At 28.8% G+C, this 24,787-nt stretch overlaps 5 protein-coding genes across 5 annotated transcripts; 3 read left to right on the forward strand and 2 right to left on the reverse strand.

Annotated features, from left to right (window-relative positions):
- Window positions 1-10,604: 10,604 nt before the first annotated feature.
- K444DRAFT_658041 (uncharacterized protein) lies at window positions 10,605-11,258 on the forward strand (the record flags this gene model as incomplete). The annotated part of the gene is made up of 2 exons (XM_024886212.1): window positions 10,605-10,881; window positions 10,962-11,258. The coding sequence occupies exons 1-2, from the start codon at window positions 10,639-10,641 to the stop codon at window positions 11,256-11,258; spliced, it is 540 nt and encodes a 179-aa protein (XP_024726015.1). The 5' UTR covers window positions 10,605-10,638.
- A 445-nt stretch (window positions 11,259-11,703) lies between these two features.
- On the reverse strand, window positions 11,704-12,386 carry K444DRAFT_671112 (uncharacterized protein; the record flags this gene model as incomplete). Its single annotated transcript, XM_024887716.1, has 2 exons — window positions 11,704-12,315; window positions 12,366-12,386. The coding sequence occupies 2 exons, from the start codon at window positions 12,384-12,386 to the stop codon at window positions 11,704-11,706; spliced, it is 633 nt and encodes a 210-aa protein (XP_024726016.1).
- A 407-nt stretch (window positions 12,387-12,793) lies between these two features.
- K444DRAFT_301242 (uncharacterized protein) lies at window positions 12,794-14,588 on the forward strand. Its single transcript, XM_024871721.1, has 5 exons — window positions 12,794-13,293; window positions 13,354-13,722; window positions 13,770-13,817; window positions 13,876-14,011; window positions 14,064-14,588. Exons 1-5 carry the CDS (start codon window positions 12,872-12,874, stop codon window positions 14,376-14,378), a joined length of 1,290 nt encoding a protein of 429 aa, XP_024726017.1. The 5' UTR covers window positions 12,794-12,871; the 3' UTR covers window positions 14,379-14,588.
- Window positions 14,589-14,608: 20 nt separating this feature from the next.
- Window positions 14,609-15,088, forward strand: K444DRAFT_499355 (uncharacterized protein; the record flags this gene model as incomplete). Its single annotated transcript, XM_024873323.1, has 1 exon — window positions 14,609-15,088. A coding segment is annotated over one exon (480 nt), but the record flags the coding sequence as incomplete, so codon positions are not given.
- Window positions 15,089-22,416: 7,328 nt separating this feature from the next.
- On the reverse strand, window positions 22,417-23,675 carry K444DRAFT_638997 (NAD(P)-binding protein; the record flags this gene model as incomplete). The annotated part of the gene is made up of 4 exons (XM_024884326.1): window positions 22,417-22,548; window positions 22,613-22,753; window positions 22,804-23,140; window positions 23,368-23,675. The coding sequence occupies 4 exons, from the start codon at window positions 23,673-23,675 to the stop codon at window positions 22,417-22,419; spliced, it is 918 nt and encodes a 305-aa protein (XP_024726019.1).
- Window positions 23,676-24,787: the final 1,112 nt, after the last annotated feature.

Genomic DNA, 24,787 nt, shown 5'->3' on the forward strand with positions numbered 1-24,787 from the left:
AGGTATTAGTAAAGGGTAATAAAATACTAGCTCTTAGTATTAATAGTAAAGTTAAAAAAATATAGAAAAAGAATAGAGGTTTTAAAATAAAGATAAAATACAGTTATACTTTTATAAAAAAATAAAAAAATATTAGTATAAGGTAATTATATTATTAAATTCTATATTTATTTTTGCTATTTATTAAGAATATATATCTCTTAGGGAAAAGTATTATTTAGTATTTCTAGGAAATAATAATTTAATAATAATACTATTAAAAAAACCAAACCTAATATATTTAAATATACTAAAATAAGGCAATTATTTTTATATTAAAAATTAAATTATAGTATTACTAGATATAGAACTATTTTAGTTTATAGACTAGACTATATATAGAGATCCGAGAATATTAAAGCTTACTCGAATTATTTATAGAATAGCTATATAGATAGCTAGTAATATAATAAGGTAATATTATACCTTATCTAATTAGGTTAATAATAAAGCCCTTTATTATAGTAAATATATAATATCTGTTTTTTGAGGTATTATATAGCTAGAGAAGAAAGATATATAACTATATAATCCCTAGGTTCTTGAAATTAACTAGAAATTAGTTAATTAGAAATAAGTAAATATTACTTTTTATATTTCTAATTTAACTAGCTACTAGAGTAATAAGATTCTCAATATAACTAATTTAATAATACTAGGAAATCCAGACAGTTTCTTATTATTTATATACTTTTCCCTTACTTTTAGTAAACTATAGAGAGCTCTTATTAATATTAGGCCCAGCTATCTTAAGAGATCCAGAGCCTTTACCCTAAGCTTCCTGGACTACTAGTACTACTAACCCCGAGCTTTTGCCCTAGGTCTCTTATATAGCTGCCTAAAAGGCTTCTTATATAATAGATATTAAGCTTTCGCTTTTATCCTACTAAATAACTAGCTTACTAAGCCTCTTTTCGTTTTATATTATATAATCGAGACTCTATTAAAGAGCCTCTATTATAAGCCTTATTTCCTCTTATAAGTTCGTAATCTCCAAATTCTTTTTTATAAGACTATTAAGATACTTTAAACTTATAGATAATTGTTTTCTCTTAACTATCTTACTTTAAGAATTTCCTAAAAAGAAATAAAATATCTTTATATTTAGCTCTTTAAGATTCTTTATATAGATTTTAGTAAGACTTTATTTTTCAATTTCAAATTCCTTTTTTATAGCTTTTAAAAGCCATATTCTCTTATTAAGTCTATTTATATAGGTATTACTTTTTTTAATTACTATATCTCTTTTCTTTTTAAAGCTTTATTTTTATATTTTAAATTACTTCTTTTCCTTTATAAGATCTACTAGCCTCTTTTTTAATATATACTAATACCTATTAATATAACCTTTTATTATAGACTTCCTTAGCTACTTATATTATTTATTAAATATCTTATTAAAGGGCTCCTCTAAATTACCGGCTAAAATAGGCTCAGTAGCTAGAATAGGCTTATAGACTAGAGTTTTAGTAGCTGGGGTAAACTTACGGGCTAGAGTTTTAGTAGCTAGAGTAGGCTTACTAGCTAGAGTTTATAGAGACTTAGATCTCTTATAGTTCCCTTAATAAATAATACTAAGTTATTTACTAGTACTTTAATACTAATACTACTTCTCTTTAGATATATAATTATTTCTAATTATATTACTATTAGAGTTATTAGTATTAAGGGTTTTTAATAAGTTATTAGTATTAGGGATTATTATTAAATTAATTATTAGCCTTTTATATAATTAATAATCCTATAGAGGCCACTTTTTTTTAATAGAAATAAGGAAGTAAAGTTTGGGCTCTTAATAGTTTATACTAGAATATATTTTCTTTATATATTTAAGGAACTATTTAAAAGTATAATTTTCTCTAAATAAAACCGGGAAATCCGAAATTTTAAAGCAGGTAATTCTATTAGTAAGATAGCCTATAATTAGGCTTTAATTCTTAAGGTCAAGTTTATAGTATTTAGCCCTTCTAATACCTTTCTAGATATTAGACTCTAGGAGGCAATTAAGTACCTAGCTACTAAGCCTTATAAATATCTTATAAGAGTCAAGAAAAAATAAGAGTTTTAAAGAAGTAATTTATTTAAACGGCTTCCCAGAATAGCTAATATAGTAATAGATAGTTATTAATAAGCCTATTAGTAAAGGCTTATTAGCAGGATTATGGCTATATCTACTAGTTAGCCCTTCTTTATTATACTTTTTCTTATTATTTTCCTTTACTTTTAATTCTTACTAATTACGAGCCTTAGTTAAAATACTTTTCTAGAGCCTCGATTTCTTTTTTTTCTTCCTAGTAAAGGCGAGATCGTCTTCCTATATACTATAAAAAATATCTCTAGTAATAGTTCTTTAGAGACTTTCCTTTTCCTTTCTTATCTACTTCTTCTTCTCCTTTTTTTCTCTTTTCTTCTTATCTTTTTAGAACTTGGCCTAATAAATATACTAATTTCTAGTATTTACCTCTTTAGTACTATTATTATTATTATTTCTCTTATTATTCTTAGAAGGGCAAGAGGCAAGAGGCTTTGGCTTTGGCTTATAGGTCTTCTATAGATACTTCTTTTCTGAGTTGAATTCGGTCGGGCTTAAGGAGGGAAAGACAGTACTATAGTAGCTATAAAAAGGGCTAATACCCTTCTGCTTTTAGTACTTTTCATAGTAGGCTATAGTATTATAATATATAAAGTCTTAGATAAGGTAGTTTTAAAGAGATTAGATTAAGAATAGAAATAAAAGGAAGTAAAAATAGTAATCTAGGAAATAAGAATATAATAGGAAAACCCCTTTATATTAAAGAATCGGTAGGACTATCTATTTCTATTTTGGATATAGATTCATACCGAGTTATCCTATAGTATATCTTTATTTATTACTACCGGTTTCGGATATGCCTTTTACTAACTAGTAACTCTATATATATCCTTATTTATTACTACTAGTTTCGGATATATCTCCTGCCGGCCGGCTACTCCAAGTATATCCTTATTTAGTACTACCGGTTTCAGGTATACTTCCCATAAACTAGTAACTTCGTATATCTTGACTTATTTTTGCCGGTTTTAAATATACCTTTTACTAACTAGTTATTCCAAATATATTCTCTATAACTAATTCTCTAATCCGATATAATTCCGTTCTTCTATATATACCTTATATATATAAAGCTAGTTATATATTAGTAAGAGTAGAAAGAAGGGGCAAAGGGGTATTATAGGTAGTAATACGGGGCTAGTATAACCTTATAAGAATAATTCAGAAATATTATAGTTAATTATATTATAAATTATCTATACTTAGAAATATGATTTAATTATATATATAAGTCTTATAATAAATAGTAATAAAGGGACTTAAGTTAGGTATAGTTATACCTATAGAATGCGGTATTTTGGTTACGGGCGATTTTTGGTGGGGTGCATACGTGCCACAAACCAGACATTGAAGGTCGAAAACCAGATTCGAAAATCGCTTGGTCTTCTGATCCTTACGGCTTTCCGTACGCGCTGCGCCACAAAATGAATCATGTGCTGCAAGTGTCGGGCGCGCCTTGCGAAAGGCTACCAGGCATCGAGCACTCTCATCCAACACTCCACTCTGGACTAGAATTGCGGAAATTGATCCAAACTTGACCTTTTCAGACACGGCAGACACAGGAGATCCTAAGCAGTCCGAAATCATGCGTCTTTTGGAGTTCAAAGGCCTGGCGAGTTCAGCCTCGTCCAGGTTACTCCCAATACCACTCCCGCATATGCAATACTCTCCCACACCTGGACAGATGACCAAGAGGTCACTTACCAGGATTTCATTAGTAATACCGGGGAGAGCAAGTCTAGCTATGGCAAGACTACCTTTTGTGGAGAATAAGGATGGCCTATAATACTTCTGGGTCAATACGTACTGTACTAATAAGTCAGATACTGACGAGCTTTTGATAGCTATTAATTCTATGTCCCGCTGGTATCAAAATGCGAAGAAATGCTATATATATCTTGCAGATATATTGGCCCCTAATTACAATAGAGATATTCAGCCAAGCCAGAATAATGGGAAGCGGCTTTCCGGGATAGTAGGTAGTTTACTCGAGGCTAGATACTTTAAGAACTTATTACTCTAGTAATAGTTAAGTTTTTCTCTAAAGAAGATAAATAATTAGGTAATAAGTAATTACTCGAAAAGTTAACCCAAGAGATTACTAGAATTCTAATTCAAGCTCTATAAGGAAATTATAATATAATCGCATCCTCTACCTAAATAATTAATAAATGACTTAAATATATCCCGAGAAAATCTAAAACTAGAAATAGCTTATTAAGCTATAAATATAATAATAGTACTATTTATATAATTAATTAGCTATAAGAGAGCTACTTATATCTAATTATAATTAGAAATATATTATTTGGAATTAATATATAACCTATAGCATTTTTAGTAAATATAGCCTTATCTAGAGCTATTCTTATTTCTATAAATAGCTCTAGGGATAAAGTATATTCTCGCTAACTTTTGTAGAAATAATATTAAGTCCTATAAGATAGAAAGAATATATTTACTTAATCTTATCTTTATATTACTAAAATATATCTTTCTAATCTTTAGCTTTACTATAGTATTATTACTTATAAAAGAAGGAAGTATCCCGTCTTTATACTAATAAATTATACTCTTACTAGCTACTAGTTATTTTATAGTATCCTTAATAACCTTAAAAGTATCTCCTTATATCTTTATAGTTATATTATTTAATTAATACTAGAAATGAAATTAAAGAGGCAGTTTTAAAGAAATAGGAGAACTAGAAGATAGTCTAGTAAATAAAGAAGAAATTAAGTAATATAGAAATTACTTTTATTAAATTAGTATTATTATTAAATATTATATATAAGCTCGTTTGAGATTTTAATATTATAATATTTTAGAAATTAATAACTTGATTTTATAGCTTATATAAAATAAGTACTTTATATATATATCTAGTATATAAACTATAATATACTAATATATATTTAGTTCTAATATTTAATAGTAGCTAGATATTAGTATAAGCATTTAGTATAAAGCTTAATTTAAATTAATAAAATAGCCTAAAAGATACTAAATACGAGTTTAGCTATAATATATATTATTAGGGCTTACTAATTAAGTTATATCTAGTTATATATAAATATAAAAGCCTAGATAATTATAATTTCTATTAGTAATATTTTCTTCTAACTCTTAATATTATAAAGATAATATTCTCTAATAAGCCTAAATTATTTATTTTCTATTATTCTTAGAATAAATATAATCTTAGCTTCTTTAAATATAGTTATATAATTCTTTATTTTAGTAGCTTATAGAACTTATTTAAAGAATTCGTTTTCTATTAAATAGAATCTCTAATTTATTTTTATAGCCTTCTTAAATTTGACTATATTTACTAAATATTTTATAATACTTAGGATTTCGAAAAGTTAATATTTATTAAGAATATATATTCTATTATTATATATTATTATAATAGCTCTCTTAATATAGTAATACTAGTCTATATAGTTATATATTAAGGCTCTAAGAAATGCCTTAATTCGAGGTTCCCTATTTAAATATAAATCTGGTCTAGTATAAGATATTTCATTTATTTATTTAATAAATATAAATTTTAAGTTATATATCCGCTTTCTAAAATTATTACTTCTTAAAGTTTAATAAACCTTACTAATTAATAATAGTTTTATAAAAATTATTTCCTAAACTTATAATATTTTTTTATTACTAGAAATTCAAATCTCTAGCCCTTTATAGTCCAAGTTTCCTATATATACTAAACCCTAATTTATTTTTAATTTTAAAGTAATTAGTTAATTTTCTAAAGAAGTATATATCTAGTTAGGTACCTATAATAGAAGTAAAAGATTAGAGATAACTATAACTAATAATAGTATTTATAAGTTCTTTTAATAAAGTAGCTTATATTTTATAAAAATAATATAGACTTATTTTATACTAAAAAAGTAGTTTATAAGACTTTGGAACTCTGGATTATATATTTCTTTTACTAGATCTTAAAACGCGAAAATGCGGTTTTGCGGATTTATTACTTTAAGGTAATAAGAATAATTAAGAATATAGATAAAAGAAATATTATTACTTTAAAAAATATACTTTTTAGTATTTTTAATTCTTATATCTAATAGTCTTATATTCTTTATATCTATAAGTTAAGTACTACTAGCTATATCTAATAAATTATTAGAAACCGGATTACTAAAGAAGCTAATAGAGTAAATAATAAGTATAATCTTTCTTTATAAAATAACCTAATTCCTAAAAATAAAATATAGCTTTCTTATAATAATAGCCTCTTAAAATACCTAGACCCGTATAAATTATAGAAAGTAAAAGAATTCCTTATAGAGCTCCCAGATATTATTATTAAGATCTAAATAATTTCTAGAATTAATATAATTAGGCTAGTTAAAACTATTATAGAATTCTTCTAAAGTTATTAATAATTTTATATATATGTCTTATATGTTTTATATATGGCCCAAGCTAGATAAGTACTTCTAATACTTTAGAAAATATCTAATATATTATTTAAACCTATTATAATTATTCTATTATATCTTTATAATTAATATATATTATATCTGCCTATAAATATTAACTAAATATATATTTAAATTATAAATACTTTAGTATATAATAGAGATTAGATAAAATTCTTAGATAATTCTTTTTAGATAGCTATAGTTATATCTAATAATTTGAGTATTATTAGAAGAGTCTTATATCTAAATTCAGGTTAGCTTAAAAGTAAAGATTTATAAATTAGAAGTTTTCTTACTTATATATAAAATCGTAATATAGTCTAGAACTAGGCAAAGAAATCTTTTCTTAAGCCTAATATGTTTTAATATATAATAAGGCTCCTTAATACTATTTCTAGAAAGCAAAATTAATATATAAATATCTTGAATATACTTTAATAAATAGTATTTATAATAAGAAAATAAAGCTTTCTTTATTATAAGTAAATTTCTACTAACTCTAGTAAGTATAATAAGCTCCTTAATATTACTATTACTAGAACTAAAAGAGTATTATAGAAAATCGAAAGATTAATAAGTTCTTATTTTCGATTTTTAGTAATTCTAAAACTACTTATTACTAAGCTATTTATTAATTTATATAGCTATAACTATAATATAATTCAAGTAGTTACTTATCGAAAATAAATAGCTAGCTATAGAAAGTAGTATACTAATATTAGTAATATTTTAGCCCTAATATTATAGTAGTAAAAATAAAGGAATTTAAGAATATTAAATTTACTTCTTGCCTTTCTTTAATTTTTGAATTATATTCTTGTTTTTTATATATAAGTTTATTCCTAAATATAGCTATAGAAATTAATGCCCTTAGGGCTATTACTAATTAGATTATATATTCGAATTCACTTAATTCTATAACCTGAGATATTAATTTCTCTTTATACTTACCTATTATAAAGGTTTATCTATATACCTAAAATATAAATATAAGTATTTCTTCTTTTTCTTTTTCTCTCTTTATTAGATTAATTATTAAATTGACTTATAAATAGTTTTAAAATTATACTAATTAGTATTTGAGGGAAAAACAAGAAATTAAGGTTTGAAATAATAATAGCTATAAAAAGAAAGCTCTTGTCTTTATAATAAACTCGAAATTAGAGATAATAGTAATTTATAAAATGAGAATTAAGACTTATATTCTTAATAAATCAAATAATATACTTGCAAATATATAAAGTAATATTTTTCTTTCCTATATATTAGTATTATATTCTATAGGAAATATAATACTTACTCTTTTATCTCGGAAAATAACTAATAAATATTATTAAGTATTAAGGATATCTAGATATACTTATATAAAAGTAATAATACTTTAAACTATTTAATTAGTAATAATTAGTTAGTATTTAAATACTATTACTTTATACTCGTTTATATTAAGCTCTTTACTAAATCTAGTCTTATAAACCATATTTAGGCTAAATCCGTTATTAAAAACATATATTCCTATAGTATTCTTATCCTAGTATTCTAGTAAGGGAGCTCTAATATACTTATAGGTTTGGGCTCTTTATTATATAAGATAAAGCCCCCGGAAAACAAGTTATATATTATGGCTATAATATATTAAGAAATATTTCAGGGTTTACTAATTTAGTACTATTTTAATATAATATTAATTTAAGAAAGTTAGTTATAGTTATAATAATACTTATAAATATATACCTGAGTTATTTATATAGCTATAGTACTAATCTTTACTATAATTAAGAGCTATATAGTCGAGGATATAGTAGTAATAAAAACAAGATTACTAGTATTAGCTAGGAAACTTATAGGTAGTATTAATAGGAATTCAAGTAGTTAGAAAGTATATAAAAGTCCTTATTTTAAAGAGCCAAAGTTAGCTATCTTATTAAGAATTAAAGAACCTATAAATATAAGTAAATCTTTTCTTTTCTATTAGAAAACCCGCTTATAAAATACAGGATTCTTAAATCCAAATTATAGGAAATATAGTAATAATAAATAAAGTTACTAAAAATATAACTAGGGTAGTTCCTTAGGCTAATTATTATAAGCTTCTTATTCCGGTAACTTAATATTTTCTAATATATATAGTAATAGGTTTAGGATATATATATAGTAAAGAAGAGCTATTTAATAGAAAAGTAAAAGAGATATATTTATTAGCTAATCTTAAGAAAAAGACTATAAATAGAAATAGTTTAATATTTGTAATAATATAAGGCTTTGAATTATTAATTTATAAGATTTATATATGGCTTATTAAGAAGTTAATAATAGTAGTATAATAGGAAAAAGGCTAGTATCTTATTTATACTATGAAATTTGGCTACTATATTAGGGCTTTAGTTATAATTTATTAAATAAAGTCAAAAGATATATAGTTTTAATATTCTTTCTTAACTTAATATAAAGATCCCGAGAAATTTTAAAGTTTAAAACCCGGGTCCGAATTAGACTTATATTATGTTATTAATATAATAATATATATTTACTAAGTTTATTTATTATATAAGAGCGGTTTTTTAATAAGAAACTAAAAATATAAGACTATAATTAATATATATACTATTAACTAAAGTATATTCTAATTATAATAGCTAGTATTATATAGTTAATATAAATATGGTTTTAGCTAAAGGAATTGGTTTTAGCTAAGGTTCCAAGCTATAGTTTAAACCAAGCTTGCTTCTAAAGCTCGGTATTTTAGTAGTCTTAGCTATACCTACTTATCTACTACTATACCTCACTTCTTCTCTCTTTAACTTTAAATTCTCAAGATATAGGAAATTATTAATCTTTAAGCCTCATTCTATTACTTTATTCCTGCCGTTATACTAATAAGGAATTATTTTAATAAAGAATTAGTTTTCTTTTAACTTTAATATTATTTTAAAGTAAATAACTCAATTCTCTAAATTCTATAGGATATTAGATATTTCTTTCTTATAACTTAATTATATTTCCCCTGCCTAGTATATTAAAAAATAATTAAGGCTAATTAATTAGAATTAATTATAATTAATTATAATTAAATATAATTTAATTAGCTTGATTTTTATTATAATTAATTATAATTATTATATAATAATATAAAAGTATACTTTCTTAGGTATTTTCAAAAATTATTAAATAATTAATAGCTATATTAATAGAATATAAATAAAATCTATAAAGCATATATAAGAATATAAAATTAGTCTAAATCCAAAATAATAAACTAGTTTTTATTACCTGCTACTAGTTATATAATGCCATTGCACGTGACTTAGTATATGGCTAGTACTTCCTTAGCCTGGCAGATAGCCTTAAGCTTAATTCAAGCTCTTTACTACTATTATAATATTACCTTATCTTAATAGTTTTCTTCTTTAGAAATCTCTTTCTCTTTTTCCTTCTTATTTTCTTATTTTCTTATTTTCTTATTTTCTTATTTCTTTTTCCTTAATTACTATAAAGGTTTATTTATAGCTCTTTTATTAGTAACAGGAAATTACTAGAAATTAAGGAGGTTCTAGTGCCTTTAGCTTTGCTTACTAATTAGTACTAGGGCTGGTTTAGTAAAGAGCGCCTTTAGTAATACCGAATACGGCTAGCCCAGACCTTATTTTAGCCTTATCTCGGCTTCCAAAGCTCCAGAGTCATGTACATAGCCACGTGATAAATCTAATTAATTATCTTTGATTATCTTTGATTATAATTAAGTATAATTTGATTAGCTTGATTTTGACTTGATTTGATTTTAGTAGGGGGTTCTAATCAAATCAAACCTAATCATTTGACATACTGCCCCGCCGGGGCTGCTGGTCCTACGAGCCCGTGCCACTGCCACCGCCAGTGCCCTATAACTGGGTCGGTCTAGCCTACATTAGGGCAGGCGTCCTTAGAGGCTCGGGGAGCCGCGCTGCCGACTACCGAGATTAAAACACACCGTAGTGCCCTCTTCCTACCCCCTTTCTCTCTTCCTTCTTTATGTCTCTCGCACAGCCACAGCCTCACCAGCCTCGCTGTAACCTCCGCACCGCAATGTCGTTCGGCTACGGAATCGGCGACTTTGTGCTCCTTACCCAGCTGGCCTGGCAAGTTGTACAGAACTCGCGAAAAGCATGCGGCGCTCACGAGGAGCTGACCTACTCAGCCACGAGCTTACACCGCATACTCCGGCGACTGGAGGTCGAAGTTTCGAAGTCCGACTCGATCCTCAGCCAAAGCGATGAGGGGGCCGATCGAAGGGGGCAATTGGCGCAACTTTTGGGGGACTGCCATCGGGTTTAAGGACGCTGTCCAAGATCTTGGACAAGTACAATACGTTATCGGACAAGAGGAGAAGCGTTACAAAGCTCTGAAAGAAAGTCAAGTTCGGTAACGGAGAGATGCTGGATTTGGCGGATATCAGACTCAAGATCTGCACTTACACGTCTTTATTAACTTTGCATATCAACCTGCTTTCGATGGGCTCGCAAGGGAAAGTAGAATCTTTCATGGAATCGCAGGGGGAAGAGGTTAGAGAAATACGACGGGCCTTGAATTATATCACGGTGATGATGCAGGCAAAGGCACCAAAGGCTGGAGAGGGATCGATCCTAACGTCTTATGCCGAAGACGATAAGGCAATATGGAAAGACTTCCGGAGAGAACTGATTTAGGAAGGGTTTTCAAGTGATGTTCTTCGGAAGCATATAAAGACTATCAAAGAATATGCCATAGAGCTTGGCAATCGGGGCGCATTAGATGATGTTGAAGATATTACGGAGAGAGATGTGTCCCTGTAGCACATAGACATTGATAGGCATATCGCCATCGATAATAGCCATCTCTTGCATCTGCATCATGTTAGTAATAGTTGAGGCAGAGGGCCTTGCAGAAGCAGATGAATGTCGAAGAAAGCGTTCGGAAGCTTACCAACTCATACTGATGCGTACTGACAAAAAAGACCGTCTCGCAGCTTCCAGGTATTGTTTTCACTTCCAGCCAATACTTTGGCCGGGTTCTAGATCCAGATACGCACACTTCTTCGAGCCAGTTCGGGACCTTACCATCTGTCCAAGTTCTTAGAAGCCTGCTAAAAACACCCCGTTCTGTCCTGATATTCTAAATCGGTGATTTCCGCCTCGCTATAGGGATAAACATTTGCATGCCGACGGAGTTTGCTCGTCCAGTGTCCTCAATCTTTGTTTTCAGGATATTGACAATGAATCCCTCGCCAGCGTAACCAACTGCTTGATCCCGGCCTCGATGAGTCGCGCGTGGAGTTGAATCAACAGATTTCTTCCGGCCAGTTGAAGACAACCAGATGTGCTCTCCTCGGCTGGTGATGCCCGCCTGATTGTCAATAATGTTGCGATGACCATCGATCAGATGAGGTTCATAATCGTTCGAACCATTGTTCTCATTGTTCATTCCAACATGTCCATCCGAGACCTGGTGCCCAGCGTACCCGTCGTGATTCTCTTCGCTCACTTCTGGATCCTCTCTTGCCTTCTGCTCAGACTCCTGAAGTTCCGTCCCGAGCTTAGACCCCTCCTCAGACTCCACTTGCGACTTCTTTTCTGACTCTTCCTGCGACTCAGCCTCGAGCTCCTCGTTCGACTCGTTCCCCGAATCTATTTCAGCCCGTCCTTCAACCTCGTCAGTCCAACTTGTGGTATGCAGTGAAGACAGCCACAAGTCTGCCCGTCGGTCTGCCTCGCTAAAGCCTGCAGGCTCTCAATATATCATATCAATTGATCATCTGATCTGAAAAGAACACTGACTGGAAAGAGAGCTTCTGACATTTTGCAAGAAATTTATCCCGATAAAGAAGACTTTATATCCCAACATTTGAGGGGAAGAAACGAAGCGCAACATAAAGTTCAACAATCACTTGATACACGGAGTAATACGAAAAAGCTTTCGATGAGGAGTCGGAGTAGATGACTGGTAAAATAGTCGGGAATGATATCAATATTGTTATTTCATCATAGCATTCTCAATAAAGTTGCACTAATGTTACAGTTTGGATCCCCCAATTAATGGCCAGTGGTAACCTTATACTGAGTCTCGAATCTAAGCCTTCCGTTCCAGGCTTCCGACCAAGGGTCGAGATATGCTCTAACCCCTGTGTCTCTATCAATCTTGAACACGCGTAGGGGCAGAGCCCAATGAGGGGCCGCCGGCATTATGCAGACATCCAATTCAGCCCCGTCATCTCAACCTCAAATTTTCGCCACACCAACATTCCCACCAGTTTGAGGTGTTGCTAACTTACAAAATATCACAGATGTCGTTCGGATGGTCGGCCGGTGGCATTGCGACAGCCGTCAAGCTGATATACAGCCTAATCCAGGCTCTCAACAGCTGCGACGGTGCGGCGAGCGATTACCGCGAGGCTGTAGGCTTTCTTCGAGACTTAAACCGCACTCTAGATCCATTACAGAGTTTTGCTGCGTGGCGTGCTTATCCTTCCTACGCCAAGGACATCGAGGAACAGGTCGCTCAGGTCCGAGAGCCCGTGGAAAGTTTTCTGAAGGCTGTGACGAAGTTTGAGCCTTCTCTTAGACAATATGCATCGTCAGCTTACCATCGCGATGTTTTCAAGAAACTGCACTGGCATATTCTGGTATCTAAGAAAGTGCTCGCACTGAGAAAAAGGGTCGAGTCGCATATGAGGATCATTGATACACTTGTGCAACGATTAACATTGTCAGTCCCTGCGGTTTTCCTTCTGTTTAACGATGAGAAGAGAGCTGATTGCAAGTCAAGGGACATCGTATCAACCATTCAAACTCAACTGCCTCGGGATTTACGAACGGTAGTTGACGACGCTCTTCGCCCAGATCTGATGAATCTTCTTCGGGAGAATCTTCTTCCACTCCATGAGAAGCTACTCGCGAATGTCAAAGATGAACACGATATGCAATATGAGAGGCTCGCTGCGAAGACGTTTGAATGCTATGAAGGGCTGTCCTCCGATGTCCAGTGGATCAAGCAGAATATTGGCAAGCCTTCCCAAATTCAAGAGGAAATCAACTCTGCTCTATCGGGAAGTAATTCATCACGAAAGCTTCAACCGAAACGAGGTGGCATTCAGGGTGATATTGGTGAGGAAAGGGAAGAAAGTCTCCGAGATATGTAAGGGATATCATATTCTTCTTTACAACAACAGCTAACATAGGGAGATACTACCTAGTGTTCCTATACCTGGGACTGTTCTTGAAGAATCTCTTGTAGGTCATTCCATTCCTCAGATGGAGACTTTCCCCCACTTACATACCAAAATAATAGATTAGCGTTGTCACGACTGGTCATACCTTCTAGAGCCTTGATGCCAACACTGCTCGCAAAGTATAACATTTCATTCTTGGATGCTCTCGGAAGATCGCCACGAATCTTGCCTTATGAATTTTTTCAATCGCTCGAAGTGAGTTCTTGGACATTTGACATCTATCTCAAACTAATGCGCAGGGTATTAGATCCTACAAGCATTCGTTAAACACGAATTCCGATTCCTCCCGGGCTCTTCGTTGGTTCATAGAGGGGACTATCTTTTGATAAGTTCGATTGGGGAGCGCGTTTTAACGACAGCAAATTCGAACACGCTACTCCGCCGTGGGTCGACAGTGACCATGTCGGTGGTTAGTCGCAAGTTACCAGAGAGTAGTTCGGATAGTGCAACTTTTCAGTGCCCGCAGGAAGGTTGCACTGGACAGCTACAGAGCTCAGCAACCTCAAGATGGTCAACATGGTGCGCAATATTCAGCGAAGTAAGGTTGTCACCATACTGCTAACACCGCTTAGTCCTATTTGCATGAAAGAAGTCCTCTACCAAGAGGAAATCAAAAAGTCATCAGATAGTACTGGAACTATGAGGTCAAGCGTTGAAGCAACAGACCCATCCGGCGGGTTGTCGCAGACCCCGATAAACGCTATTTCCAGCCAGGGCGGATACCGTTACCATCTTTTCGACTCAACACAGCTTGATGAAGATGAGTTTGCTTTATTCAAACGAATCACGCAGCCCCTGATATCCGAAAGAGTTAACTACGGATATGAGCTTGTGTGCGAGTTTCTACTTGAAGATTGCTCTTTAACTTTCCATCCCTCGCAAATCCACCCATATATAAAGCATAGCGTCTCTCACTTTTTACAATACGGGCCTCCACCCAGAGCGACATGCATATTCTGTGAACGCATTTTTGAAAATCATAATGATCCGCTTGCGAGCTGGAGACGACGGATGTTGCACATTGTGGAGCATTATAGATACGGAGCGCGAGCTGAGAATATGCGTCCTGATTTCTTTATTATCGAGTATCTTTGGAAGAAGAGAATTTTATCTTCGGAAGATTATAAATGGGCAATCAGGCATACCGAGAGACGTAATATTGATGGACTTGTCGATTTGGGTTACATTACCCAGGAGATGAGAAGAAAAAGTGAGAAGGACTTAGAGGAAAAATTCGATATAGATAAAGAGGAACGGCAGAGGAGGCGAGCAAAGAAGAATGGCAAAGAAGGCAAATAAAGAGATACTTATTAAGAATGAATTAAAGAGTAGGTTAAGGAAATAAACTCTTATATATTAAAATATATTAACTAGCTAAATAAGAAATATAATTTAATATATAAATAATTCGAATATAATAATCTAATAATAATAAAATAATATAAAGTATTATAGAAAGAATAGTAAATATATAATATTTAACTAATAGAAAATACTATTAATTATATTATATATTTTAATAAAATATTTATAAAATCTAGTTATATAAATAAGAAAATCGAGTTCGGGCTAACTAATAATAAAATAATAACTAATTTCTTCTATTTTATTTTTATTTTTATAATAAATAATATTATTTCTTTAGAAAATACTTAATTAAATATATTAATAAAAAAATAAAAAGGCTTTTAAAGCTAGTTCTTTAATAAAATATAGTTTATATTAATAAAGGAATTTAGCTTAAAACAAAAAAATAATAAATAATTAATAAGCTTTTAAATAAAAATATAATTTTATAATTTAGACTAAATTTTAATAAATATTTCAAATAAGTTTTAATTATTATATAATTTATATATTAATTTATATATAGGCTATAAAAATAACTATTAATATAATTTAAATACTCGAATAATATATAAATTTAATTTTTAATATTAGTTCTATATTATTTTATTATAATATTTTTGAAAATATTATTATTTTTTATTAAAAAAGTATTAAGGAATTTAAAAATTATATAGTATTTTCCAATAGTATTAATAAAATTAATAGAAAATTTTATATATTAAATCTTTTAATTTAAGCCGATTTTTAAATTCACTTTTTATAAGAATTAGTTTTATATAATAGAAGAATAAATATTATATTAGAGTTAGGATTTTAATAAGTTTTTAATAAAAAAGGCTTATATAAAGAATTTTGGCTAATAAGTTTAGAGATAATTATTATAATTTAAGTGAGTTTATTTTATTAAAATTCCTTGCCTCTTATGTTTTTTTTCTATTTTTATTATTTCTTTAATTAATTATAATTAAGATTCTAAATAAATAAAATAGAATTCAAATATATATTAAATTTTCTTTTAATAATAAGCCTAGCCTAAATTATTATTTACTTATTTTAATTTTTAAATATTATAGAATTAGAATAAGGAATTCGATTTTACTATTTATATTACTAATAGAACTTTATTTTTCTTTTTAAGTAATAAAAAATTCCTTATATAAACTTATTACTTCTATTAATACTTTCTAGAATTTATTTATAACCTGCTATTATTTAATATAAGTGTATTATTACTAGCTTATAGTTATCTAAGTTTATATTCTAGTAATAATAACTACTATTTCTTAATATATAGCCTATATCTATAAGAGTACTATCTAGTATTATTTATAAATCTGTCTATAATTATATTCGAGAATTAATTAAAAGAAATAATACTTCTAATTAGCTAATAAAAAAAGAAGTATTAATTATCTAATACTCGTATTTACTATTATTATATCTAATATCTCGCTTATTAATTTATTTCTTTTAAATATAAAGTTATATATATTAGAATTAACTAGAATTTATTACCCAGACACTTTAGTATACTTATCCGAAATCTTATATTATAGGAGTTTTGCCTTTTCTATAATAATATGTCTTCTATAAGCTTATTAAAATAATTATCTCTCTAGTAAACCAAAGTTTATTTGTTTTTATTTAGGTTTTCTTTTCTTTTATAGCTATTTGCTTTTTTAGGGAAACTTTCTTATTTCTTTTATAAGCCTTTTATATTTTATTTCTTAGCCAGGAATTCTTGCTATAAAGCTATAGCTACTCTTATTTCATATAACTATTAATTTAGAAATATTTACTTCTTTTAATAAATATTATTTATTATTATATTAAGATCTATAACTATTAGTTTTTAATCCGGGTTATTTTACTTATTATAACTATAATAATAGAATAAAGAATCCGGAAACTATTTCCTGCCCTAAAATAGTTCTTATTTCTTTTATTATTCTTTACTAATTATTTAATACTTTTAATAACTTCTCAGGTCTATTTACTACTATTTATAAGGCCCTTTAATAATATATTCCACGTTCTAATTCCCGAGTTTAATAACTTCCCGGGTTATAAGAGCCGAGTTTTACGATTTCTCGAATTAGTTTATAATTTGAGATAATAGCTAATAAATATATTCTTATAACTAATAGAATTCTAGTTACTCGAGTAAAAATCCTTAGATTATTTATTAAAGAATTAAGGTATTAAAGAGTGCCTTAGCTAAATAAAGCTTATTATACTTAGTAAGAAAGTATAAAAAAGAGAGTGAGATTTTTATTATAAAATAGAACTATAAAAAAAAAAAATTTTTATTATAAAATAAAACTATAAAAAGAAAAAGAGAATTAAAGCTAGTATTATATATATTTAGGGAAATGATATTAGATACTTTTATTTCCTGGATTTATTTCTTAATTTATTAAAAAGTATAAGAATTCTTCTTTAATTATTTCTGGATATTATTTTTATTTTTTACTAAATTTTCGGGTTATAAGTTATATAAGAGAATTATTCTTGTATTTTAAAGCTTTAGAGAAAATCTCGTTCTAAAAAAATTATTACAAATATATTTATAGCCTAATATATTAGATATATCTTTTAATTATATGAGTTTCGAAATATATCTAATATATTAGATATTATTTTTATTTATATAATTTCTTTTTCTTTTTTAGAAGCTTTTATTTCTAGAGTTTTAGGAATTAGAAAGAATAAACTATTATAATCTAAAATAAATATAGAATTAAGAAACTATTTTATAAATTCTTAGTTTCGAAATATAACTCTATTCTTATAAGTCTTTAAATAGTTATATATTTTTATAAGAAAAAAAGAAATACTAATCTAGAAAAAAAGTCTTATTTATTATAATTCCTAGATACCCGGTATCTAAAATACTTTACTAGATACTAAATACTTTCTAGATATATATAATACGGCTGCTTTACTAGAAAAGTATACTTGAAATATACTAGAGATATTTAGAAAGCTAAGCCCCTTTAAGACTAGTATATTATAGGGTATATATACCTTTTTATAGCCTCCTATATTCTAGTTTTCCCTTCCTTAGCTTTAAATTATCTTTATAAGAAACCTTTTACTTTGCTTTCTAAACTCTAAATACTATATTTATAATAATATTTAAAGCTTATTTTTTTAATTCTATAAAGAATTTCAAATAAACTAATTCAGAACTATTAGAAATATAAGTACTATTAAGATAATAGAACCTCAAAAATACAAGTAATAAATTCCAGAATAATAAAAGTAAAAAGCTTTAGAATCCTTAAAGAAATCAGGTATTTATATTTTTACTAATATATACTAGTAATATATTAGAAATTCTTCTAAAAACCCGAAAATCGAAAAACCTCGAATAAAGGCTACTCTTTAATTAAGTCTTAGAATAATAGATACCTATAGGCTAGTAACCTAACTATTATTCTCAAGCCTTACCCTATAACCTTATAGGCCCTATATATATACTAATAATAAGACTATTAGAGAGAATATAATAAAGAAAAAGTATAATAAGTCAATTTTCCAGAATATAATATAACTAGGAATTATATTAATTTCTACTAAGGCTTCTAGTAAAGCTCTTACTAGTTCAGGTTATTCTATTAATAGCCTTTCCCGAACCAAATATCTTATTAGTATTTCTGAAAAATTTATAAATAAATCTATAGAAATAGAACTTTCTACTTTTATTATAAAGCTTCTAGAAACTAATAACTATATTACTACTAGAGAGTTATATAAATAGGCTAAAAAACCTAATACTTTACTTTTAGATATTAATATTATTATAAAGAACTACTAGGAGAATATCTAAAAGGCTATTTTATATAAGAATACCTATAGTTATAAGAAAGCTATTCTCGAGAATACTAAGCTCTATAATACTAAACTCGAGAATAATATTAAATACTATATAGCTATAATAGATTAGCTTATAATAGCTCTAGCTATTTCTGCTTTATTTATTCTGGCTATTCTAAACCTCTCTTAAAAGAATTCCGAATTATCTTTTATTTCTTCCCGTCTAGAATTCCTTATATCTTATATTTTCTTTAGAAATACTAGAATTACTAAATTCTCAGATCTAATTCTCTTTACTAGAGATTATACTATCTTTAATAACTAGCTATTTTAAATTAAGAATAAGCTATAAGGAAATACTAATTTATGTTCTTTAGAGAATTTTAAGATTATTTATATTTCTAGTAAACTTACTAGTAATACTCTTATTCTAACTAACTTTTATATAAATAAAAATAATCCAAATTAGTATTATTAGCTCTCAGAATTCTATTCTTATCTAAAGAAGCTATATTCTAACTAAGCTTAGCTAATATAATATATTTTAGTTTAAGAATAATATAATTAATAATTAAAAGAACTAATAATTTTATTATATTATAAAAATACTACTAATTAATAAATTAGTTATATATTAATTAATTATTAGATTATATATATATTATTAATTATTCTAATTTATAAAAGCTTTTTTTAAACTTTAAAAGAAAAAAAATTGAGTTTTATATTAAATTTAATACTAGTACTTTTTATATTTATATTTTAATTCAAAACATTTTATTATTATTTATTATTAATTATTTTATAAATTAATTTCTTTATTTTTAAAGAAAATAGTTTAATAATATAATTATATTATAAAATATATAATAGTTTATAGTATTCTATTATAATATTCTTTAAAAATATTATAACTTTTTATTAGAAAAATATTAAAGAATTTAAAAATTATATAGTATTTTCTAAAAGTATTAATAAACTTAATAAAAATATTTATATATTGAATCTTCTAATTTAGGCCGATTTTTAGAACTATTTTATATAAAAATCTGCCTTATAGACGCTAGATTATTAATAAATAAAGCTAGAAAATAGCTAAAAATATAAATAACTTTTAATTTAGGCTATTTCTTATATAAAAGGCCCAAAATTTAAATATATGCTCTTATAAGAATATTAAGTTAAACTAGTAATTAAAAGATCTAAAAATATATTTATAATATAATAAAAGAAATTTTAGTTTAATTTTTCTAAAGTTTTTAAGCTTAAACCTAATAGCTTAGTAACTAGAACCTTTTCAAGTAACTTTTATATTATATTTAGATTTACTATATATAAAAGTAGTTATATATAAATTTTTAGCTAATTTTATTAATAATAAATTAAAGTAATTAAATAGAAATACTTATATTTTAAACTAAGATTAAGAGCTTAATTTATATATTATAAGTTTTAAATAAGCTATAATAAAAGTACTACTTCTATATATTATATAATAAGGGCTATTAAAGGAGCTACTTTATATAAGAATTAGACTATTAGTTCTTTTTTAATTAATTTTAAAAGAATTAAAATAATAGAAAATCTTAGATATTTTAATAAAATATTAAGTATAATATTAAATATTATAAAACTAAGGCTTATATAAAGTATATTATATCCGGGAATTCTAAATATGTGCTTTTTATTAAATTCGAATTAGAAATATCTTTTTAATTAATTTTAATCTAATAAAACTAAAAGAAATCTTAGGTTCTTTAATAAAATCTTAATTATAATATAGAATAAAATAAAGCTAAGGTCTATATATAATATATTATATATAAGAATTCTAAAAATGAACTTTTTATTAAAATTATATTAATAGAACTAAAAATTATTAGGAGATTTATCTAAGATTTTAAAATAAATTTAACTCGTTTTATTTATAAGTAATATTTAAAGAAATTAAATAAAAACTTTAAAAATTAAAAATAATTTATATATTAGAATAATAAGTATAATTCTATTAATATTAATTATAATAATATATAAGTTTAAAAAATACCTCTTATATATATAATATTAATAAATAAAATAGAAATAAAAAATTAATATCTTATTTTTAAGTAATAATCCTTTAGCCTTATAAATAGGATAATAGTAAATACTTTACTACTTTACTAGTATTCTATATAAGTAAATATTCTCAATATAGTTCTATATATATAAAACTCGGCTAAATCTATTTATTTACTACCTATATAAGAGTACCTTATTATTAATATAAAATATATACTAGGTCTTTTCTATAATAAAAGGGAATTTACTAGCTAGTAGAAAGGAATTAAGAATAGGAGTAAGAGCAGAAGTAGAAACGAGAGATTCTTTCTTAAGAGAATTCTTATAGGTTAGAGTAGACTATTACTAGTAAGTTATAAGCTCTTTTTATAAAGTAAGTATAATCTAGAGATTAATAGTATAGATTTTATAAATAATAATAGCTTAAAAACTAAGGTTTTTAGAGAAATTATAAAGAACTAGCTATAATTATATTTGTTCTTTAAACTAGTATTTAATAATAGGCTCGGCTTCCTCTTCTATTACTATCTTATTTAGTAGCCTATTTAATTACTTCTTTATTACCTTATTATTAATATAGAAGAAGTAATTCTTTCTATATTTAGCCTCGAGTTTATTTTTTAGGCTTTTTATTATAGCCTTAAGCTACTAGCCGAATTTCTTATATATTTTCCTGATTTTCTTAGGTACTTAATTAATAAACTTATACTTCTATTTAATCCGGATATATAACTTCTTGAATTATTATTTAAGAACGGCAATCTCTAAATCTATAATAAGAAGTCGCTTTATTACTTTTCGGGAGATTTCTTTTAGAGTACTAGGGTTATATTAAATACTTATATAAGTAAAGGCCTGAATTAGCCTATTATTAGTAATATTACTCTCTAGATAGGTATTGTCACGAAACCGGGCTCTGGGCTTGGAAAGCAGGTAGAGTGGCTCTTAATCCGAGGATTCTAAACTAAGGAGGGAAGCTCGTAAGTACAGGAGCTTTGGTGTTCTAAATACTAGCCAGCCGCATGCGTCATCGCGATCACGTGACGCTAAATTTATTAGTGAAGCGGTAGAGCGTAACAGGTATCTTATATATTAAATCTGACTAACTAGTTATTATATATCTTATTAAAAATTCCTATAAAGGTATTATATCTTATAACTTAATTATATATAGTATCTGAGGCCTTATCTAGAATAGCTATTAGCTTCGAGAAGTTAATAATATAGTATAGGATATATATTATTAATGGTATTAGTATAGCTATAGCGGAAATAGTAGCTCGTTAGCTTGTCTTCAAAGCCCGTATCTCGCCCAAGACGGTTCAGGTAGAAGGTATACTTCGAGTAGGTTATGGGTTCGGTCTTCGACTTCACCCAGCCGTTTGTACTAGCTTCACAACATAATCTTCGTACTTGGCTGGTTTACGGCCCAAGAGCTTGACTTGCAATTGATATTCCTCTTCAGATATTCCAAACCCTGTAGAGATAATGCCTTTATATAGCTAGGTATATATTAGCGAGCATATCAAAAGGCCATATTAAGGATTAAACGTAGAAAACTCCTACCAAAGTTAAATCCCTGGCCCAAACAGGCTCAAGTTTCTTTCGAAATTCCTTCTCCAACATATCTAGGCTTTCTTGGTTGCTGGGAACAGCTTGAATATGGAAATCTAATGCATTACTCCAAAGCTTTGCGCTTTCTGCGCCCTGAAATGACCAATCAGCATTCCATAGATTAAACTCAGATACTTGCTCACAGCGTACTGTTTTAATGTCCCAATATTGATTTTAGTTCCATCCCACTTGCGACCTTGATCAAGAAGGGCAATAAATACAGCGTCGGCAACATCAGCGACGGCGACTCTGCTAGCTCCTTTCTCGCCGAGAGGCTCGACCCACCGTCTCCCTTGGAGAATAGCATCTTTGAATTTATTATCGTTCTCAAAGAATAATGTCGGCCCAATAACAGTATGAGTGAATGACATGATGTGTCGTAACGCAATCTCGACGGGTGGTTTTATTTTTGTGTGAGCACACATCCAACCGACCGTGTTTTCGGGTTTGCCAATGAAGTCACCACAAGCGGAGGGATATCTATGAGTCGGTCAGCGTGGCAAAATAAGAAGAGATGCCTTGAAATGTTACATAGAAAGTCGAAGGGAAGACAGAGACTATTCGAGTGGCCCATAACACTACTCTGAATTATTTGAAGATCGCACAGGTTGAGTTCTGTCAACAGGATTTGACAGATATAAAATGGCGGTTTGCATATTGAGTCAAAAACAATCGAGAAATAAAATGGCAGCTTCCCAGGTACTTACACAACATGTTTGACATTCGGCGATCTTTGGAGAGCATTCAAGAAATTGAATACTGTAAATAATTCTTCGATGCCAAAAAGATAGAGAAAGACTGTATCAATCTTGTGTACCTTGAGCTGTGTTTCCACCCATTGTGGATCCGAGAGAGGCCCCTCCACAATCGTTACGGCATTGGAGTTCGCGAAGGAACTTAATTTCTCAGTACTACTGGTTACGAGTACCAGATGCACGGCGTTCGTGGCGAGAAGCTTTCGGATCAACTGAGCACCTATATTACCGCTGGATGCTGTGATCAGAATATTCTGCATGGTTGAAAAATGAAAGTTGAGATATTGTCTGAATCTCGTTCTTGGTAAAAATGAAATGGAGAAAGAATATCATAAATGGTGCTATACACTTCCGCCGTATCGTGTGCGGCATAGGACTCTCAAAGGGTTTAGAATGCTCTACGTTCTGCATTAATGCTTTAATTTACCTTTGGTCAAATTAAGGTATTTTCCATGATGCGTAATATCAATAAGAAACATAGGTTTCGGGTGGCAGACGCTGATGGACATGGGGTCTTCGGAAGTTCCGGCACCAAAATTGCCGAAGGACCAAAAAATTCCGCACCGGAATGTACGGAACCTTCAAGCCCCGCAGGAGTTCTCGCCAAAAGTTGCGCCAACGACCGTAAGCTGGGGAGGTTTTGAGAGATGGCGGGGAAAACTCTTATACTTTCGCATAGTGAGCTATGCGATGGTTAGCCTTGGGAGACCTCCACTTGAGCGAGGCCTGAGGATTGGTGTGCGCTCCAGAAAGGTGCTACCCTGCAATGTAAATGCCGAGAGTGTAGTGGATGTCTCCTCCTGTTCCTGCTATCCTTTCCTCGCGGAAGAGCTTCTTACAATCCGTAGGCCACGGGTGATATTGGCAATGTGTACGGCCACCTCTATTCTGAAGTCAATTCTGGCGGGGGTCGTTCCTCCCATGGAGCTATTACATATAGCTTAATGACCTCCATCTTGTCCATTAGCATGTTTTGGTGCGCGTGAGCTATAGTTTGCAATGGCGAGGTGAATTCCCGGAGTTCTCTGGTTTTGGCTTCTTGGTGTTGTAATAGTCGGACTGCTCGCTGCCCTTTTGTGACATAGACGACTATCGAACCGTCCGCTTTTCCCGTGCCTTTTCCTGCTAAGCAACCTAATTTTGGCTATAGTAACTTTATTAATTATTATTATTAAGAAATTAAGAAATGCGATTTTCGATTTTTCAAAAAATAATTTTATTATGATCCTTTAATATAATATACTATACAATTGAAACTTTCGTGACAAAACTATCTCGCGTTAAGAAAAGTTTTGTTAATTTTGACCACTATCATATTATTTCCCTTGAATTTCGTCTTCCTTCTTTCTTTCCCTTTTTTCTATCAAAGTCT

This window comes from Hyaloscypha bicolor (assembly GCF_002865645.1).
Source record: "Hyaloscypha bicolor E unplaced genomic scaffold K444scaffold_206, whole genome shotgun sequence".
Lineage (NCBI taxonomy): Eukaryota > Fungi > Ascomycota > Leotiomycetes > Helotiales > Hyaloscyphaceae > Hyaloscypha > Hyaloscypha bicolor.

Coding starts and splice junctions, on each gene's coding strand:
- K444DRAFT_301242 (XM_024871721.1), top strand. CDS start 12,872: ATGTCGTTCGGATGGTCGGCCGGTGGCATTGCGACAGCCGTCAAGCTG. Junction 13,294..13,353: donor CTTGTGCAACGATTAACATT/GTCAGTCCCTGC, acceptor TTGCAAGTCAAG/GGACATCGTATCAACCATTC. Junction 13,818..13,875: donor CTGTTCTTGAAGAATCTCTT/GTAGGTCATTCC, acceptor CCAAAATAATAG/ATTAGCGTTGTCACGACTGG.